Here is a 20,148-nt window from a genome sequence, read left to right on the forward strand (position 1 = left end):
GTCAAACACACATAAAGAGGTTCTGAAGATTACTCATGTGGCTCTGTAATATACACTGAAAGCGGGTGGGGACTGGAGCTGTAAAAGTTCAAAAAGAACATAAAAGCACCATGAAAGTAGGCTTACAACAGACGTATTCAAAATGACAAATGATTTGGAAATGTGCCATAAGCATCCTCTTTTCTTTATCCTCTAATCATAACTGTTGCTTAGAGGTATGAGTTATAGTATGAGATGGGTGAAATGACCTAAAAATCCCTTTATAAAATAAAATAATATTTTAATAATATATAATATTTTATATAATATTATTATTTTAAAATAATAATAATGCACCAGATGGACCTTGTAAAGATAACATCTATTATTTTTATTATCTATTATTAACATTCTCTATGTTAGGCCCGGAAGACCTATCGTTTAATCATGTGACCACGAGACGATTTTGCTATTGCGATAACACGATATAAATAATATTGTTACAACCCTATTCATACAATAATTTATGCAATCAATGGTCGCCATTTTCACTTTTATTGTGTGAAAGACAGTTTGGACATTCTATTCTAAATAGTGCCCTTTGTGTTGCAGAGGTAAAAGAAAGTGGTTCATTTTTAGGCTGGTACTGTTCCTAAAGGAAGGTTTACGTGGATATTGCGTGAGTTTTGCTCCAATAGTGCAGTCAAATAATATTTCAGAAGCCACAAAAGTTTAATTTTGGCTCATAAATTTTGACCGGGAAATAAAAAATGCTGGCATGGAGAGGAGCTTAACAACATTAGGCTTGCACACTTCACTTCATGCACACTCCCCAACAATTTTGTGTTGAAAAAAACCCAAACAACCCTGTGAAATGGCTTGTCGTGCATATTTTATTTCATAAAATGAAAACACAACGCCACAGGACCGTGCAGCGTAATAACACTCAACACACTACAACTGTACACAACGTCAATATTTTGATCAAACGCCCACCACCAACATGGCATTGTTTGTCCTCTGACTATAGCTCCCAAAACACACACACAAAATGAAGAGCTGCCATATGCAAAGCACACAATGAATCTTTATCTCGACTGGGTTTACGTGGGAGGCTTTACACTATAAAGTGTCATCTTACATTGAAACTAGATGGATGTGTGCTCACTAATGACTGAACGGCTTCAATGAATCAAAAAAGCAGATGGTCACAGACAAAACAAACTAGAAACATTCAGATATTAAACTCCATAACAATCGTCTCACATATCCGCTGTAAAAATAATGCTTTTAAATAAATGGGGAATGCATGACAAAAAGTTGACCTCGTGCAATCGATATTGGATGTTAAGGGTTTATTCCTTAATCTTTTTAAATCTACATCTACTTCACCTGCTGATTTTAGCATTCACATTTTCTGTATAGGAAAATGAAACAAAAATATCAAAAAAGCATTTCCAAATGATGAAAAGAGAAAAGATGTACAAGTCTTACAACAATGCATGCAATTACTTACTTACTTAAAATAATACAAATGCAAAACCAATCTCTTTCATGTGAAGCCGTGCATGATCTGCAGGTGTGTGCGTTCGTGCAGATCTCTATAAATGAATGTGTATGCACCTGGTTATTATGATATAATTCTTGGTTTTAAATTGTCAAGTGTTGTGCTTTCGGGGAAACGGGCATGTGGCCTACTTATTGAAGTGTAGATTCTCATATCGATAACCAGGAGTACGAGGTCAGAGCTTTCTGCTCATGCTCACATTAGGAAACGAAACTTTGACTCAGACTGCCTCGGTTTCAGTCCATTTCTTTAAAAGGCAAGTGGAAAACAATGAGGCCAAGTCAACACAGCAAAGCAGTCACATTCCAGAGCTCAAAATCTCAAACGGATTTTTTGGCTATAATGTAAAAAACGTTTAAATCGTGAAATCAGAGATTGTTACGTGATAATGTTTTTCTGTGAAAGTCAGTTTGATCATGTAGAAATGTCTTTATAAAACATGTTAAATAGCGCAATTCATAGTGATGAAATTGGCTAATTATAATACTGAAAAGATTTCCACCAATCAGAGAAGCCTGTGTTTCCATGGAAACATATAAACTGCAGCAAAAGATCTAAACCACTCTCAGGAAAAATAGTGTAACCGAGTTTCTCTATGTTAAAATATACAATGACAAAAAAACACGTTGCGATTAATCAATTAGTAAATCAATCTTTTTCATTTTTCAAAAACATAAACTTGGATTTGGTTGAAATCTGTGCAGACTGTGGTTGTGTTTCTACACTTCAAATTGTGTTGCTAATCTGATTGAGATGTTAGTGGCTTGTTAAAGGCTAGAAATGTATGTAGTTGTGTGAGCATGTGCATGTGTACAGGGTCAATGTGAAGCACTAATACGCTCCAGATGGGAGGATGCGGTTTTCTAGAATTAGAAATATTTTCCATAGCCATGGTTGCAATTGTTGCACAGCAAATAAGACACGTTCAGACAGAATGATGCCCTGATTCGTAAATAACTTAATGTGTCGTGGGTCGCCACGTCATATCAAATGGAAAACAGGTATAGTTTACATTTACATTTATGCATTTGGCAGACGCTTTTATCCAAAGCGAATTACATTGCATTGTTCTATACATTTGTTTCTTAATATGTGCAATCCCCTGGGATCGATCCAATGACATTGGCGTTGCTAGCGCCATGCTCTAACCACTGAGCTACAGGAAAGCGTATAGTTCACCCAAAAATGAAGATGATAATTTACTCACCTTGATTTACTCACTATGACTTCCTTTTATGAATCCCCATCCACGTTTTTCAAGATTTGTGCCCATGTTGCATTATTTGTGAGATTTATATGCACAATGATGTCTAACGTCGCCGCCAAAGGAAGTAGTCGTTTTTAAGACACGATAAAGCTTCACAAAAAAATGACTAGCGGGTTATAACTGGTGTGTTTTATGTCATAGATTAAAACGTGAAAATATTAATCACCCACAGACTTTGGGGCGATAGAACGGGAAATGCTAAAATGCTAATTCGCTTCCGGGGTTTGCATACAAGAATACGTCATCACTGCGGGACTCTATTGTGACCAATAAAACAAGAACAAAATATAGATAAACAACCAAAGACAAAACTGTATATTGATTAACCCCACACAGGCTGATTTGGCTTACCAAATACATAATCAAACATCATACAACAGCAATATGAACATAATGCACATGTTGACCAATCAGAATGATTTAACATGCTCCAGAGAGCCGTGTATGACACCTATTTTACATACAATAATTCTGCACGCTGCAGAGATTATGCAAAAAGCGTGTCCTCATCAGATCTTCAAGCAGAAACTCACACACTGTAATCTCTTCCAGCTAAAACGAAATGCAATTCTGGTTATGACAGATTCGAACTGAAGATTTGGAAATTATGATTTAGGTGTCGACATTTGCATACATGCCAGACATTTTTTAATACTTTTTTTAAAAGCATGTTGATTACTTTGAATCTTATTCAGCATTTGCAATGCACAGACAAAGTATGGAGGCCTAGCTGTCTCTTTAAATTCCTTTTAAACATGATAATAATATAACCCTTCCGTGAAATCTGACTGCAGATAATCTTTCTAATTTATCTGCAGTGTACACGCTGCTTTTAAAGTTAGGACTTCCCTGAAACAAAGTTTCTCACGCAAAGAAATTATCAGCCAGCCTGCAGCTTCCTCTCTGTGCATAGCTGCCCTTGGTGTTGCTATTGTAGTTAACACACCAAATATAGAGCTTGCCATTACAGAATCAAGACTTATTATATATGCATCTCTATGCATGCACACATAAAATACATGCAAATTAAATCATTTATGATGTACGTTCAGAAAAACGACTGACTGATAAAATGTCCCAAATTAACGGTTTCACATGCGTATGTTTCTAACTTTTATTAAAGTGTATACACTTGAAGTGTAGTGTTTGCACTTTCTTGCCCCATGTTGCCTTTACCTTATATAGGCATTTTGAGCAAGTCCTCATATCTCTGCCAAGATTCCTTAGCGGCCAATCACAGCCTTGATACATCTGTGCCGTGACCCTCCATGCAAGTCAACGCCATTCGCCGGCGGAATGAACTAGCAAACCGGCAATTATCCGACATCATTCAGAGTAACCAAGTGAAATGGTGCGAGACAGTGAGAGAGATGAAGACAGAACAGTAATTGTGTCCATATAACTATCATTAACTGTGTTTAAAACGAGCTGTTTTCTATGTCAGCGCATTAACTGAGTGTTAGTTTAAACATGGCAGTTAACAAATAAAACGAATCGGCCGTTCGTTTCGAATAGTTTAGCCAAACATGAAAATGTTGTCATGTACACGTCTTTATGGTGTTTTAAACTGACTATGAGTTTCACTTTTCCAAGAAAAAATCTGAAAGTCTTGCCCACTGTCTTTCCTCATTAGTGTGCAATGAGTCAAGTCTTTTGATTTCAAGATTATGGATTTCATTTTTGTAAAAAATGTTTTTTACACTGTCCAAATTTGTGTACATATCTTACTGCAATCCAATCATATTTAGCAAGTGTAATTAAGGGGGGGAATCAAGTTTGTATCTGGTTTGTTTACAGAAGAAATCGGATTTGTACAAATCGGTTTCAAACTACACTATATGTGGTTTAAAATCTGATTCAAATCCCATGGTTTAATGTCCAATGTGTCCTTTTTGGAGGATCTATTGACAGAAGTGCAATATAATAAACATAACTATGTGTTCAGAGGTGTATAAAGACCTTAGGTGTTTATGACCTTACAATGAGCTATTTCGATCTACAGTACATCCACTACATCCCCTTACATAGAATCCACCATGTTGTTTCTACAGTAGCCCTAAACGGACAAACTGCTCTACAGAGCGCATTTCGTGAATACGTTATCTCCTTCGGCAAAGAAGCGAAAACGTGACAACATCTTGGTTCTGTGTCAGCCACCATAGTGCTTCAAAAGGGAGGGGCGGAGTGAGCCATTGGCTGCAATTCGCAACCTCACCACTAGATGCCTCTAAATTACATACACTGAACATTTAACCTTACCGATCAGTTTTTGCTGTCGTATGTTGTTGCAAAAAAATGGTTATATATAGAGACCTCTCCATGTTCCAGTGAATAAAGCCGCACATGCCACCAGCCTACGTTTCAGTCACTGAAAAGAGCGCTACAGGACAAACAAATCAAATCTGAACAGTTGTGATAAACTATCAATCTTTTAAATCAGATTCCAATCAAATACACAAAGGACACTAAGCCTGGCTCCACGAGTTCTGAAAGATTTAACTTCAACCTCAGAGAGAAACAATTAAAAACAAAATACAGGCATATGGCAATAACCGCTCTTGATTAAGGAGTTTGAGACTCTCAAAAGGAGTGAGAGCCCCCCAAAAATCCCCTTACCTTAGGTGGGTCATAGAGCTCTAGCTGGTACCTCTCACTAGCCGTATGCTCATTGGTCCTCCTGACCAGCAGGCGGCAGCGTAGCCACTGCGGGGGCGTGTCGGACATAGAGTCATCCACCTCCAGGTACCGCAGAAGCCCCTCCTTACAAACACTTCCTGTTTCCTGTCTGCGTCTCACAGTACGAAACAGACTCCACCGCTCTCGCAACATGCTCCATTGCGAGAACCGATGGGCGGGTCCCTGCGCAGTCTGAGGTGAAGGCTGGCCGTTGTTTTCAACTGTCACTGAGGGTCCGCCACCCTGGACCGATTCGTCCCTTGGGCAAACGCTCGAGGGTTCGCCAAGTTGTGGGTACTTCTTAAAGAGCCGGTAGACTCTATCTTTGAGTCGACTGACAGAAATATGAGTTACATCATTACGAACAGGGGGCGTGTTCCGCCGCTCTGGTGGTTCGTCCTCCTGGCTGAGATGTCTGGATCTGCGTGTAGTGTCTGCAGGAGAACAACGCAGCAAATGCTCCTGTTCCCTAGCGACGCCCCCCGCATCAGGTTTGGGCGCCAACACAGCGACTAGAGGAGCGGCTCCTGGGCGCACCGTCTCCCGGTAATCCAGCACACCTGAAAAGGAAGTGATGCGTAGACGGCCAGTCATGGGCGGTAGGGGGGGCGGGAGTGGTTGCTGCGGGGCAGGTTCGGCATCTTTGGCCACTTCGCAGCTGAAATGGTGCTGAAACAGGGCGCTAAACTGCTTGGAGAAACTTTCCGGGGGGACCACATCCTGAACCGGCTGCTCTCGGATGAAACGCCGGTAGTGTTGGGCTAGTTCTCGGGCCGTGGTGCTGGCATGCAACTCACAAAACTCCCTCCAACCACAAGGAGGTGCTATGGACGGCGCAGTGCTCGTGGTCTGCTGGACAGCGTTACCATTCATTGCAGTAACCAGCACAGCAGAAAGTCACTGTGAAGAGATGAACATTTACATTATTGTCACAGAATTATTACTTATTTAGACTTTGACTTCTATTCATATGCAACAGCTTTAAGAATAAATTTTATGTTCTGAGGATCTAAACATTGCTAAATTTGACTTTTTGGCTTAATACAAATAATACAAATCTTTAGGGGTGTTAAGCTACACTCAGCTTACAATGCAATACATGGTTAACAATAGCAAGGTATCATATATATATTTTTAATCTAACTGAAATACAAACAACAGATTTATTTCAAAAACTTTAACAATTTTAATAATGTTTTTCGTTTAACTGAATCAAGATCGAAATGAACCTTCTCTATGTAAATTTGTAAATATTGACTAGATGTCACTGGAAAACAATTTCACTATGAATATTACTATAAAATTAAAAAGAAATTAAGAAAGTTAAACCACTCCTTAAGAGTGAAAGTTTTAAGTAATAAAAGACCAATTTAAAATGACAAAAATTAAAACATTATATATATTGATGCTGGTCACTTGTTGGCAGCTCAACCAATAGGATTAAACAGACGTCATATCATAAAAAATGTCCTACAATACATATTGTCTTTTTTATCGTGATATTTTGTGCCAGGATGTATCTACACTTATCTTTCATTAAAAACTGAAACCTTGTATGGAATATCCATCCATTGGTCTAAAACATATTTCAGAATACATTTTTTATATTTCTCGTGACACCACAGAAAGTTCAGTTGATTTGCTTACGGATAATAACTGGGTTGGCAAACACTTGGTCTTATTATTTCTCTTCAAACATTGTACCGAAATGCTCGACCAACCAGCTTTCTAAGACTGCTAACCGTTTGGGTTTAGCTCATACCCACATTGCATTTCTGCTGCGCTCAGCTTTGAACGAACGTGTTTAATACGCAACATGTCTTACGCATTCACTCATTCAGCTCTCCAGTACAGGAAGAGCATGACTAATATATAACTTGTCACTTCACCTCGTACCCAACGTGCCACAGATCAGAGGAAGAAATATCTGAGAGGCCATCTTCGATGTGAAAAGTGAAGCAAAGAGGTTTTCATAGATTGTGGAAGTTGAAAGTGTCAATTTAATGTATCTGGTGCCAGTCAAAGACGGCCGCGGTTCTCGATGCGGAATGCGCACCTCTCACGCTCAGATGACTACATGCAGCCGGGATGCAACAGCAAAAAAAATCAGCACCAGATGTGTTGCGAGAACTTGCGACACAAATGGAACCAATATCCCCATGTTCGTCTTCCCACATCCTCATTTGCTAGCATGTGGGCCACTTGTGAACGTTTAACTCGCCATGAGAGGTGAACGCATTGATCTTTAAGAGGGCCTTTCTTGAAGTTCTGTTAGAAGCTTAAAAAAACGTAGGTTTGGACATGAAGCAACATATCAGTAAAACCACAACACTCACAAGAGCAAGAGAAAAAAAAGAGGAGGGGGCATTCTTTAGACGCCACCGTGTGCTCTTTGCTGTCTTACTGAGTGACAGGAAACAGTAACCTACATGAGGAGAGGAACACCCATCACACGCTTATGTACATGTAGATGTTTTCTTTGGTGTGTGCTGAAAATATGTTTAGGATGCTAAGTGATCAAAAGGGGATGGTGGTCCGTTTGCTTTCCTTACGCAAGCATCTATTATAAGGATTTTGTTTAGGTGGCCTGGATGGGCCAGTGGATAGTTCACCAAAAAATATAAATTCTTTCATCATTTGGTCATCCTCATGTCATTTAAAACCTATATGACTTTCTTTGTTCTGAATTCTGAAGAATGTCGGTAAACTTTTGTGTTACACAGAAGAACAAGTCACAAGCAGGTTTGAAGGTGAATAATGACAAATCCTTTTACTAGATTAACCTGCGAGAACCAGCTGGTCAACAAGCCTTACCAACTCATTTCCATCTCAATCTGAACCAGTGTTGAAATTCATACTGCTCTTAACCATTTTAAGTCAATCAATGCATATAATAATGCACGTTTAAGACGTGTTTACAACCCGACCCGTCCCGTGGAGTGCATGCCCTCGTGCTGTTGTTCAGCGCACATGCCGCGTGATGCTGTCCCGCCCCCCGAGTTGGCCCCCGGGTGTACGGTCTATCAGTGATCATCCAGCCCACTAATGACTCAGCAACCCCTGTGCACATTAACATCACTTCCGCACACGTACGTTAAATTCCCGTTCTTTTGTCTCGTCCCTTTTTTCCAGTATCTCCATCATTCTCCTTCCTTTCAGCGTTTCTCCATCTTTACACCTCCCTGTACCACACACAGCCACTTCCTTTAATTCTTTTTATACTTTTTACCCATTTCCTGTTCCAGGAGTATAATCACTTCCCTCTCCTTCCTTCACTCGGTTTTTCACTTGTATTAATGTGTGTAAGCAACTTACAGTAACTAGGTTTTAAAAAAGGTGTAAACCATCCCTTTCAATAACATCAATGCAGTTAGATCCCTTTGTCATACTTTGGGAAGCTTGAAAATAGTAACCACTTTATATTATTTTATTACATGGCCCGTTGGAATGCTTGATTCTGATTGGCCAGTCGGGACATTTGCAGGTTCGTTATTCCCAAATAACAACCTCTCAAAACTAATAACACACGGTAACCCGGATGCAGCAAATCATTTTGACAGGTTTTTTTTGACAGTTTAAATATAAATATGTCTTTTAATAACAAATTTGACATTATATTTACAAATGATTAAACCAAATTGCCTGTTCGTGACGTTTGAACGTTGTTTCTTACCTTAAAACCTTTCTAGTTTTTACAGATACAACTTAATTGTTTTGCTTATAGTCAATAAGTCTCATGTACAGCTGCTTTGTAACAATGAAAATTGTAAAAAGCGCTATATAATTAAAGTTGAGTTGAGTCAAATATTAATCTAATCAAATATTTATAATTCACATTTCATGGGGTAGCCGTGAAAAAAGCCCTATACAATTTAAAGTATCCCAGAAGAATCACATATGAAATGTTTTTGACATCGCAATTATTTCTCTCAGACGTAAATGAAGTTAAATGGAGAACAAACGGAAACTTTTGCTTAAGTCTCCCATGTCTCAGATATTTCTCCTTAGAAGAAGAGCCTGAAATCTCACACGTCTCCATTAAAGTTTCAGAAGAGATCTCAACAATGTCTCAAACTGAGCTCAGATTTGTCCAGTCTGCGATCAAATACTATTGAAGATCTAATATTAATATTATCCAGATTATTTGATCTCTACAATCAATCTACATTCATTGTACATTTGTACTCATCATGCATTTTAACATGGTCTCATCTGTTTCTAGTCTCATTTATCTGTGAAAGAGCAATAAAATGTTCCTCTGGGATCATTCATCTGCCTGGTAAAAACGTATACGCAAGTGTTTAAAGGTTCAAATTGCTCATCTTAGCCTTGAGCAACAGTAATAGACACTGCTTATATTCTAACATAATAAAAGATTATTCAAATCCCTGATATTAAACATCAATCTGATACAAATCAGTGAATACAGTGATTCGTAATGTGAAATGTCTCGCAAACTAAAACAATCTCTAACTATCTGCTCTAAACACACACATTTTGTTTTCAGATTTTATGGGGATTTTGCATAGACATAATGACTTTTCTGTACAAACGGTATATTCCACCCCTTAATCCCTATGCTAATATTTTAAAAAACTTTCAAAAACAAATGTCTGCATAATAAAATTGGAATGATTTAGGATCATTTGGGCAGAAAGTAAGGTATACCAGGACCACATACATACAAACATACACAGCTTTCAAGCATCTCTCAGGTCAAACATGTCTTCAGTTTGTTTCTTGCTGCAATTTCCGTGCTTTGTATTCACACACGACTTCGAGTCCATTACATTTGCACCCTCTCATTCCCGGGGTCTTGGGAAGCCTGACACATAGAGTGGGTTTCCTGTACTGAAGGGTCGTGATAATAAAAGCAGTGCCTAGACGATACCGAGTCTGACACACTGATTTTATGCACAGAATTCTGCTGAATCACACACAAAATCTCGTGCCTGCTTCCTCCTCATGACTCAAGAGCGTGCAAACGGACTGAAAACTTAGCACGAGAACGTCTTTAGAACGAGAAACAAAAATAAAGAGTTCGAGAAGCAGACAGGCAGTGGGCTTATTCACGCAGACAGGAAGCCCTGCCCTGCCCTGCCCTGACTTACTGACCACTGCTTACATACACAGTTCACACGCAGATATGAACTTTGACTTTAGAGTTTTAGGTGTGACGGGTCTAGTTTGCTTCAAGAACAATGCCGTGATGCCTTGCCCAAACTTGAAGCTGCAATATGTACATTTGTGGTGAAAGATGCACTGATACCCGATTAATCAGAGTGATATCTACAATACAAATTCTGAAAATTAAATGAATATTTAACTTTCTGAATGTTTTTAATTCATATAATGACTATTAATATTGAACATCAAACTGGTGATGTTTCTTAACATTTTCTATATAAAGACTAAAGAGCACAAATTCATTGCATTTTCCTGTCCTCTTTTGATTGACAGGACATAGCGGCCCTGATCATGGGCTGTTTTTGAACTATCAGCCGATAGCCGTTAGTGTGAAAAATTGCTTTTATCGACCAATACTGTTTTTTGGCCGATATACCGGTGCATCTGAAAAAAATCTGTCATTAAACAAGTATATAAAAACCAATGTTCAAAACTGTCTTCTTAACCTTATAAGCTTTAAGCTTATAATAATGATTCATAAGTTGAGTACAATTTTGCAGAAAACTTCAGTTTGATGTCATGTGACTTAAACAAACATAAATGAATGTACACAAAGCAATCTTGTTTCAAAGAGAAATGGCAATATAGAGGCAAAAGTTACAGATTGCAATTTGATGTGTTACATTAACAGAATCTGATTAAGTTCACACAGGAAGTTCAAACAAATGTGGTGTGATTTGATTTAAAGCCTACACTTTTTGGGAAAGACATCAAAATACGATCGGCCAACTTATAACCACCTCCGTCTTAACATTTTGAATCACACCAATCAACTTGGGAAATCAATTGTTTTGAAACAGGCATAGCAGAAGGCCCACGGGATTGTTTTTCCCTCGACTCCATCGCATATGTGCGCATTCGCGTCACATTTCCTGTGACCTTGCTGGCAATACATTGTTTATGCCTAGCATTTCATCAGCATGCATTCTCACACACACAAGAAACAAAGACAACAAACACTGTCAACAGTATAAGACATTCCAAAGTTTGCTTTCAAATTGAAGTACAGTACAGCACCTATAAAAGTGCTGCAATGATGTCTGTGCATCTGCTCGACAAACGTTCTGTGTCTCCGAACACACAATAGCAACATTCTTGACTAGCGAAAGTGGGACACAATGCTACCTTGTAATTTTTCCTGTTCTGTTGGCACAAGCCCATTCAATACCCCTTCTTTCTCTTCCTGATACTAGCGCACACAAAGACATGACAGGAGCCCTGCGGCAGTGGCAGAAAACACAGTCTAGGTATAAACCCAAGCTTTTATGAGGCTGCGAGGCCTGAGGTTGTTCATCAAAAGGAAGTGCATGAACAAACATGCACACACGCACGCACACACACACACGCACGCACGCACGCACGCACGCACGCACGCACACACACACACACACACACACACACACACACACACACACACACACACACACAGAGAATGCTACTTTAAGGCGACCTTATCAGTCACCCGCATCGAAACACTGTTCCCTCACACAGGAGTGGGAGGTTAGGGGCCAGTGAGAGCAAAAACAGGGGGACTCTTTCAACCCGAGACCAACGGTATGATGCAGCGGAATCCCCTGTTCTCAGAACAGGTCTTACACGAGCTCTCGTGATTGCAAGAGTTGGTGTTGCTTCTCAACACGCTGTCATGTTTTCATGTCATAGCAAAAATATTTGATGAGGTGCTGCGAGATGCGCGTCATCTTTGTATCTGTATCACACACACACACACACACACACACACACACACACACACACACACACACACACACACACACACACACACACACACACACACACACACACACACACACACAAACCATCATCATAATGTACTTATGAACGTTACAAATATTACAGCCAAGGTCCAAAAATAACACTCGACAAATGCGAGTCAAACATTTTTAGAAAGAACAACACAATGTTTATTAGAATGTTTCTTTGCTTCTTTATCCGTTGCTTGAAATGCTCATGACAGGTGAGAAATCTTTTGTCTATGCACCCAGCTTTGGGAAGATAAAGTTAACGTTGGACCTTGACTATAAAAAGCACAAAATAAATAATAAAACTGATGTTAAACAATGAATACCTTTCTTTACTAAATACTTTTAAAGCATTTCTTTAATAAGGACCTTAACGTTTTGAGACTACCTGACTAAAATATACACAGGCTGACAGCTAATAATAATAAAAACTAAACGCTCACTGAACGCTTACGTCACAATATGTTTATAGAACCACATTAAATATATTCTTGATTCATGAAGCACACAGCAAGAGTAACTGGAATTCTACGGCAGACACTATCTAAATAAATTTACAGGTTAATAAATTGAATCGCAGTCTCTAACAGATGCCATGGACATCACGCACATCACAGGAGCGTTTCCGGTCTCTGGGTCCAGATGTCAGGATACTGACAAAGGCACATCTGGCCCGAGCTCATTTGCATGCAAACCGGTTTACGCGATGTCTGTGTCAATATAAAATAATTTTAGAATTTATTATTTGAAATTTTAGAATTTATGATCGCCTAATAATAATAATAATAATAATGACATTAATAATAAAAAAATACGCAACAAAACATTTTACGTAATCATCTCTATTGGATACCATTCAAAAGCGTGTTCTCAGAGTGCGTGGATGCACATGCACGCGGGATTCATATTTTTGTTTTATTTTTTAATCACTACGAAACTTTTGCCATTTCACTAATTGCCTATTCGATATGACGCAACTTCTGAGACTGGTGTTCACGTATCCTTCGGACCGAGCCAGCCAGGCACGCGCTGAACTGTAACGGCGAGATCCCTTTAAACTCTATTCTGTCTGTCGCGCGCGAGCGTCAAGTTCATTGGTAACTCTCTAATATCATTTCGGAGGGAAGAGAGCGGCACGTAACTTATTCATAAACGATATGAGAACTTTCCCGAGTGTCATATTCGGGAGACCCCCTCCCTCATACGACTCGAACAACCACGCTCTCCGTTATCTGCACAGAACAAGAATCTTCTGGCCAAGTGAATTAGGATTAACGTTATGTTTCACTTGCGGCTATTTTTCTGCCGAAAAGCATTAACCATCTTTAAATACTACAAGAGAAAGTTGTGATAAATGAATAGCGTGACTTGCCTGCTAGCCCAGATGTCCGTTAATTTCTCTGTCATGTTGGATGCGTGCAACAACAGACCTGCGTAAACTTTCAGGAAGGAGCCCCGAGCGCGAAAAAAAGAGAAAACAAACTTTCCATGGACACGGCGACAACAAGCGACAAAAATCCTTGATGTGGCGAGACGCACTGAGCTTCCGGAAAAATAAAAGTCCTCCTCATGCCCATAGACATGCTCACGCCGTTATTATTGTAGTTTTGGTACATTTGGCTTTAAAAATGCGAAGCAAAACTCGGACAATACTACATATTATACGATGTTATAATGCTATACATAGCGTTATACTTTTATTAGTGATGGGGTACATTTTCTGCATTTTAATATTTAATATAGTAAAAATGTATCGAGTAATCGAACAGAAAATAAAGAATACTACATTAACTACATCAGTTAATAATATTTTGTTGATCTTGTCGTTTTTTACTACAGCAATAAGTGGTTTACATTTTCTACTGCATAAATCTACAGTTTAAACCCCAAAACAACTTGTATATTTTACAAATGAGCAAAGAAGTCTGGTCAGCCAACGTGTTGCGTGAACTTTTATTTTAAAATCGTCCCAAGTTCAGTACTTCTCTTGAGTTTGACGAAGACTGGCTTCACGTTGCAGTTTCCCCCACTTAAGTTTGAGTAAAAAACTTTTTTTAAAACAAACAAAAAAGTAGATAGATACAAGGGTGTTTGTTTAAACAACTCGACTTATTGGAAACATGACACTTTCTTTGATTAAGCCCCACGGAAAATCATTGACAAGAAAAGAACAGTGTGTACATTCTGTACAATGTCTAACGTTAGTAATGTGGAGACACCTTGTGGCCGAATCAAATTTTGATAGATTTTTCATGCACTGGTTTGAAAAAATTACAATTCCATTTTAAATCCTGCAAATAATTTAATTCCCAAATGTTATTCCAGTGCTTGGTTTTGCCAAATATTCAGAGTTTGTTGTTGTCAAAAACACAAGTCAGTCAGTAACAGTATTTGGACACAGAGAACACTTTATTGCAGTTGACATTTGATTGTATATAGTATAGTTATTACAAAAACACTTAGGTAAAAACCATAATCACAATTGCTGCTTTATTGCCATATATTTTTTATTGTTGAATGAAACGCAGTGGTTTTTTATATAAAATCTGAAGGCACTGTGATTGTGGAGCCACTTATTGTCAAGGCAAGACTGCAGGATTGCACACAACGATCAAAATGCGTCAATTTGTACCTTTAAAAAAAGAGCCATAAATACATCATGAAGCTGCCTATATCTTTTATATTGTATTAAATGTTGATCACACATGGATGGCTAAACTTGGTCAGTATTATATAGGAAAGGTAAAGCACTGACATGCTTATTGGCACAATAATATACATGTAAATAAGCACAAACAACTTTAAGACTGTAAAACTTATTACTTTAAGGTACTTTTTTTTGGGCCATTTAGGAATTGGCAGGTTTGATTGAAAATGCTTTTTATGATAACTGTATTACTCTTGCAATGCATCTTTTGCAATTCAACGATTAGTGCCGTTACTCAAAATTGCATTTCTACTCTATATTACTGAAAAATAATTATGGTTGCCATAGACCAGCTTTGGCACCTTCCTGTTTAACATTCATAGTGTTTTTGATAATGAAAACATTGATATCGTACCGCTGCTATACAGTAGAAAAGACTGCAATGTTATCATGGAAATTTATAAAACATGAGAAAGAACTGACAAATACAATGAATGCTTCATGAGCTTACATCTCAAGATAAAGCTAAGAGCCATGTTTAACATTCATTTACCAGCCTGGTGTCATAGCAGACTCTGATGACTGATATTCTTCAGCAGTACAGAAAAGAAATAAAATATTAAGAGTGCTCTTTTTCATATTTTGCACCGTAAAGAAGTTATATGGCTTCAAAAGACCTGGAAATATAGTGTAATTATATGGAATGATATATTTTTATTATATGGAATAAGAGCACTTCGGGTGTTCTGTAAAATAATACATTTGAGTTGCAAGGAAGTATTTCTTAAAAAATGTTTTGGTCTTAATTAAAATGGAAAAAAAAACACGCTGCCAACCTGTAACAGGAAACGAGTCCCTAACATTCTGATGCATCTTATATGTCAGGTTCTATATCTGGCCTGTTACTGTACGTCTGCTTTCTCCCGCTAAACTAAGATTGCACCAAAAACTGTAAACACACCGTTATCTGTGGAAATTATGGGTTGACTCTCTTGCAATCGCTTAAGGCAGAGCGTGGCTGATTCATTGGCTCTGAAGCCACTCTATTCTAAGTTCAGCCACCTCTTTACCGTACCAGTCATGCAGTTTAGAGAAGCACTCTGTGCCAGGTGAAACAGGGCTCCCAAGCGACCCGCCAACGGTCTTTCTCCGTGGAGGTATTGGAGGTGGTCTGACTCCATCCCCCTTCCCGCTGCAGTCCCCCTCCCAGGCCCAACCCTCGCTGATACCATTAACCACACTCGTAGGCTTATTCCAAGACACCCCGTTCTCCCTACTGGAACTCGCCAAAGGAGACAGCTCTTCCTCTAACGGATCACGAAGCTGCGAAAGACCTGTGACTGAGGCGACTCGGAAGCCTGGCGCGGCTGCTTGCACTTGTGGCTGATGTTTCTTCTGCTTATTCTTTATCTGTAAAGATCTCGCTTCTTCTTGTACCTCTTCCAGCTGCCTCTCCAACTCCTTCACTACCAGGCGCATGTAGTCGAAACTAGCCCGTGACAGAGCCTTGACCCACGACTCCATCGCGGCCTGGCTCTCTGCGGCCATCTTGTACACCTTTGCCTTGATGCAGTCGAACTTAATGGCGAAGGCGAACTCTTCCGATTCAGACTCGCAGAGCTCCACTGTACAGCCCTCCAGGACGATGACCCCGATTGGCTCTCGACTTTCCTTCTCCTCGAAGTAGAAGAGCATGTTCCCCTTCAGAATGAACCAGCGTCGGTGGTACGCCGTGTTCCGTTCCCCTTTCTTAAAGAGGAAGCCCGTCTTGTCAGGAGGAGAGTTGCATGTGGCATAATGTGCCACACTTCTCTCGTTGAGCTTCATGACGGCGAGGAGGAGACCTGTTTTTTAAACACAAGCTAGAGTTTACAATACAGTAGAAAAATGTGCTTTTAATCAATAATTTGCTTTTCACCTTTTGCTCATCGTTTTAATCACATCAATACAAGATGAAACATAATACAAAAGTAACAAATAATTAAAATCGGTTCTGACATCTAAATCGGTTTCCGACATCTAAAACAACATTAGTGGTAGAAGTAGAAAAATATGAATAAATAAATGTCATACTTGATTTCTAGTGGCCACAGAAAATGACGCGGCCATATTAGTGATATAGGTACCCACCTGGCTTAAAAAGTATACTTCTATCTGTTGATTGTGAAAAAGCCAAACAAATCAAATATGTATGACAGCACTCACCGTTCTTTCAAAGCTGGTCTGTGAACCCTTCATTCAAGGTCTGTTTCAAATCATGAATCAAAACACCATGACATGTAGAACACATCCATTCTGGCACTAAAACACAGACACGCACAGAGCAGAAGTCAATGATGGAGGGCTCATATACACCGGAACGTCTCGCTTTACTCATTTGACCTTGTTTGAACATTCTCATGCTTTAAAAAAAGTGTGACTAAACTTTACATGAATCAGATGTAATGTTGAAGCATGTGACAGAGTCTTTAGGCTTCCTATAAACAGCTCCATAAAGCAAAATCTCAGCTACCATACCATATGGGTTCTAAATAACTGTTTACAAGGTATACACATAATTATTTTGTCAGTAATGCTAATGTACATTTTATGGTATTATCACACAGGTTTATTGTGTATTTGAGAGTTTTCTGGTTTGTTTTGGCCATGTTAGCCGGAATGCCATGTTTTATGGTACCTGTCATCTGCTTAGCTAAATAAAATGTCTCATAAACTCAGAACAAGTATATAACTTCTTAGTATATACCTTCTTGATCCTCTCATAAAGCAAGGACATGTACTGTATTTTTGACACGCGACACATCCATTTCCAAAAGAGGTTAAATGTTTGTCATCGATTCACTCATCTTTCCATTCAGAATTTCCAAAGTCTGCAGGAACCTGGGAATGTCCATTTTTTTTTTACACTTTTTTGTCATGGATATGCCCATTGCATCCACTGTTTGCCATATATTGAGGCACATATAATTATATCATTGTGATATGAATATAACAGTCCGATTACAATCTATAGACCATCAACACCTGACTGATCAGTTCTGACCTCTATCTCCTTTCTACTCTTTCAAAAAAAAAAAAATTCCTTAGCTCTATATACTGTGATAGGCTATATGAGACCAATTTTCTTTTTTGCACTTCTGCTTTTTGTTGTCCTTATGTTGTTACAATTGCTTCCATTGTTTCCCTCATCTGTAAGTCACTTTGGATAAAAGCGTCTGCTAAATGACTACATGTAAATGTATAGACAATTGTTACAGTTAGAGTTAGTAGAGCTTCTGTACATCTTAAAGAAAATGTGCATTAATACCATGCATTGTAATTCCATGCTTTTATACTTTTATGTATTTATATAATTTCTCTATTTATACAGTTTCTCCTTATGTCTCCAGTAGGGCTGTCACGATTATTAAATAATCGTCTCATCGCGATTGTTTGACCTCATCGCCATGGTTTCAGATCATCGCAATTATCGCATATCTCTATAGAAGACACTAGGGGGAGCTGTAGCGCATCTGCATATTGCATATTTTATTATATATATTGTAACTAAAGCATGGTAATACTTGTAAAATGTACCACCACAACACAATCACTTAAAAAAAAACTAAAGCATATATCATAAAAACAACCTGCAGTACAATTTAATATTATTTCAGTGTGAAAACCAGTCTACCAAAATCTCATTAACATAGAAGTAAACTTTTTTTCTAGTCTTGCAAGTGAGAAAAAACAGACTAGAAGCTTTTCTATGACTGATAGCATTTTAATGGTGGCTTCAATTCACTCCTGATCAATTTACTTCATTTACAAGTATTTGGCGGTTGTATTATTGACAGGTAAAAGCCTAAACCTTCAGTATGATGACCCAATTTTTTCCGATGTATTTCCAAGAAAAAGAACATAGTCTTTATATTCAGAACAATATGGTCGTTTCAAAGCTGAATAAAAAATGTATGAGAATTAAAAGTCAAAGCTCTTAAACAGACAATTAATCGTCATAATCGCAATGATTTATTAGACAATTAATCGTCAGCCAAATTTCATAATCGTGACAGCCCTAGTCTCCAGTCTACTAAAGGTATTTTTCATAAACACGCAATGCTGGTTTGCAATGATAAAAATTGTATTGGACAAGAATGTATTAGGACACCTATACCACACGTACAATGTCTTGAGTATTTTTGCCACAACAAAATATAACACGCAACAAGTCATTTGCCCAAGTTTTTAGAAACACTTTTTTAACCCACTGCTTCCAAGGATATTTTAGTGGATGCAAGAGGTCATTTCCCCTCAGGAAAATGACTACATATAAACAGTTAACACACACTGTTTGTGTCACACATGTCATGTGTCACACACGTCATGTGTCACACACGTCATGTGTCACATTTACAACAGACATGTTTTACTAAGTTTGACAACCATAAAATAAGAATGCTATATTTCATTATAATAAATGACACTTGATTTAATATTTTGCCATGTCAATCATGCGTAAAGTGGCCTTTAATGTTCAAATACTTTTAAGTATATTCTTTCAGCATGTTAGTGTAGCCTGCTGTGTGAGTGGTATATTAATATTTAATCAGTATCAATGGTGTATTAAACAGTTTAATACCACTAGCCTATGGGTTGACGCTGTATTGTATTAACACTGTTTTCCAGAAAACATCCCAGTACTAACAACATACACAACTGTAGCATACAAACGTGGCTTAACAACAAACTAGACTTTAAATGGACAGTTTATCATTATCAAACTACTTACTCAAAAGTAATATACTCAAAAAAGCGCGAAAGACACTCACAAAATACAGGAATAAAGCAGATATAACTTACAATGCAGCCTTTGTGATCCTCGCTTCAGTTTACTGGACAACAAAATGTCAACTTCCGTTGCGTTACCAGGGCAAAACTCTAAAAGGGTTATTTAAAAGACAGCGAAAGTCATAAAGAGAGAGGTTAAGAAGATCTAAAGCGCCATTTAAAGTAAAAGTCGATGTTTATGTGACTAAACGCCTGCAGGCAGTTCTCCTCGGCACTCGCTTCCTTTCCCGCCTGG

The 20,148-nt window shown here is 38.4% G+C and overlaps 2 protein-coding genes across 2 annotated transcripts in view; both read right to left on the reverse strand.

Annotated features, from left to right (window-relative positions):
- sh2b3 (SH2B adaptor protein 3) overlaps positions 1 to 13,929 on the reverse strand; it is a 33,179-nt gene extending 19,250 nt beyond the window's left edge. The window contains exons 1-2 of the mRNA XM_057324702.1: positions 13,809 to 13,929; positions 5,430 to 6,389 (exon numbers count right to left, since the gene is read on the reverse strand). Coding sequence (XP_057180685.1) covers positions 5,430 to 6,362 — 933 coding nt within the window. The 5' untranslated portion in view covers positions 6,363 to 6,389; positions 13,809 to 13,929. The remainder of the gene's footprint in view (positions 1 to 5,429; positions 6,390 to 13,808) is intronic.
- An 897-nt stretch (positions 13,930 to 14,826) lies between these two features.
- pheta1 (PH domain containing endocytic trafficking adaptor 1) lies at positions 14,827 to 20,148 on the reverse strand. The gene is made up of 3 exons (XM_057359332.1): positions 19,926 to 20,148; positions 17,289 to 17,384; positions 14,827 to 16,927 (listed from the first exon to the last, which is right to left on the reverse strand). Exon 3 carries the CDS (start codon positions 16,908 to 16,910, stop codon positions 16,107 to 16,109), a length of 804 nt encoding a protein of 267 aa, XP_057215315.1. The 5' UTR covers positions 16,911 to 16,927; positions 17,289 to 17,384; positions 19,926 to 20,148; the 3' UTR covers positions 14,827 to 16,106.

The sequence above is a fragment of the Triplophysa rosa genome, linkage group LG2 (genome assembly GCF_024868665.1).
Source record: "Triplophysa rosa linkage group LG2, Trosa_1v2, whole genome shotgun sequence".
NCBI classification, from domain to species: domain Eukaryota; kingdom Metazoa; phylum Chordata; class Actinopteri; order Cypriniformes; family Nemacheilidae; genus Triplophysa; species Triplophysa rosa.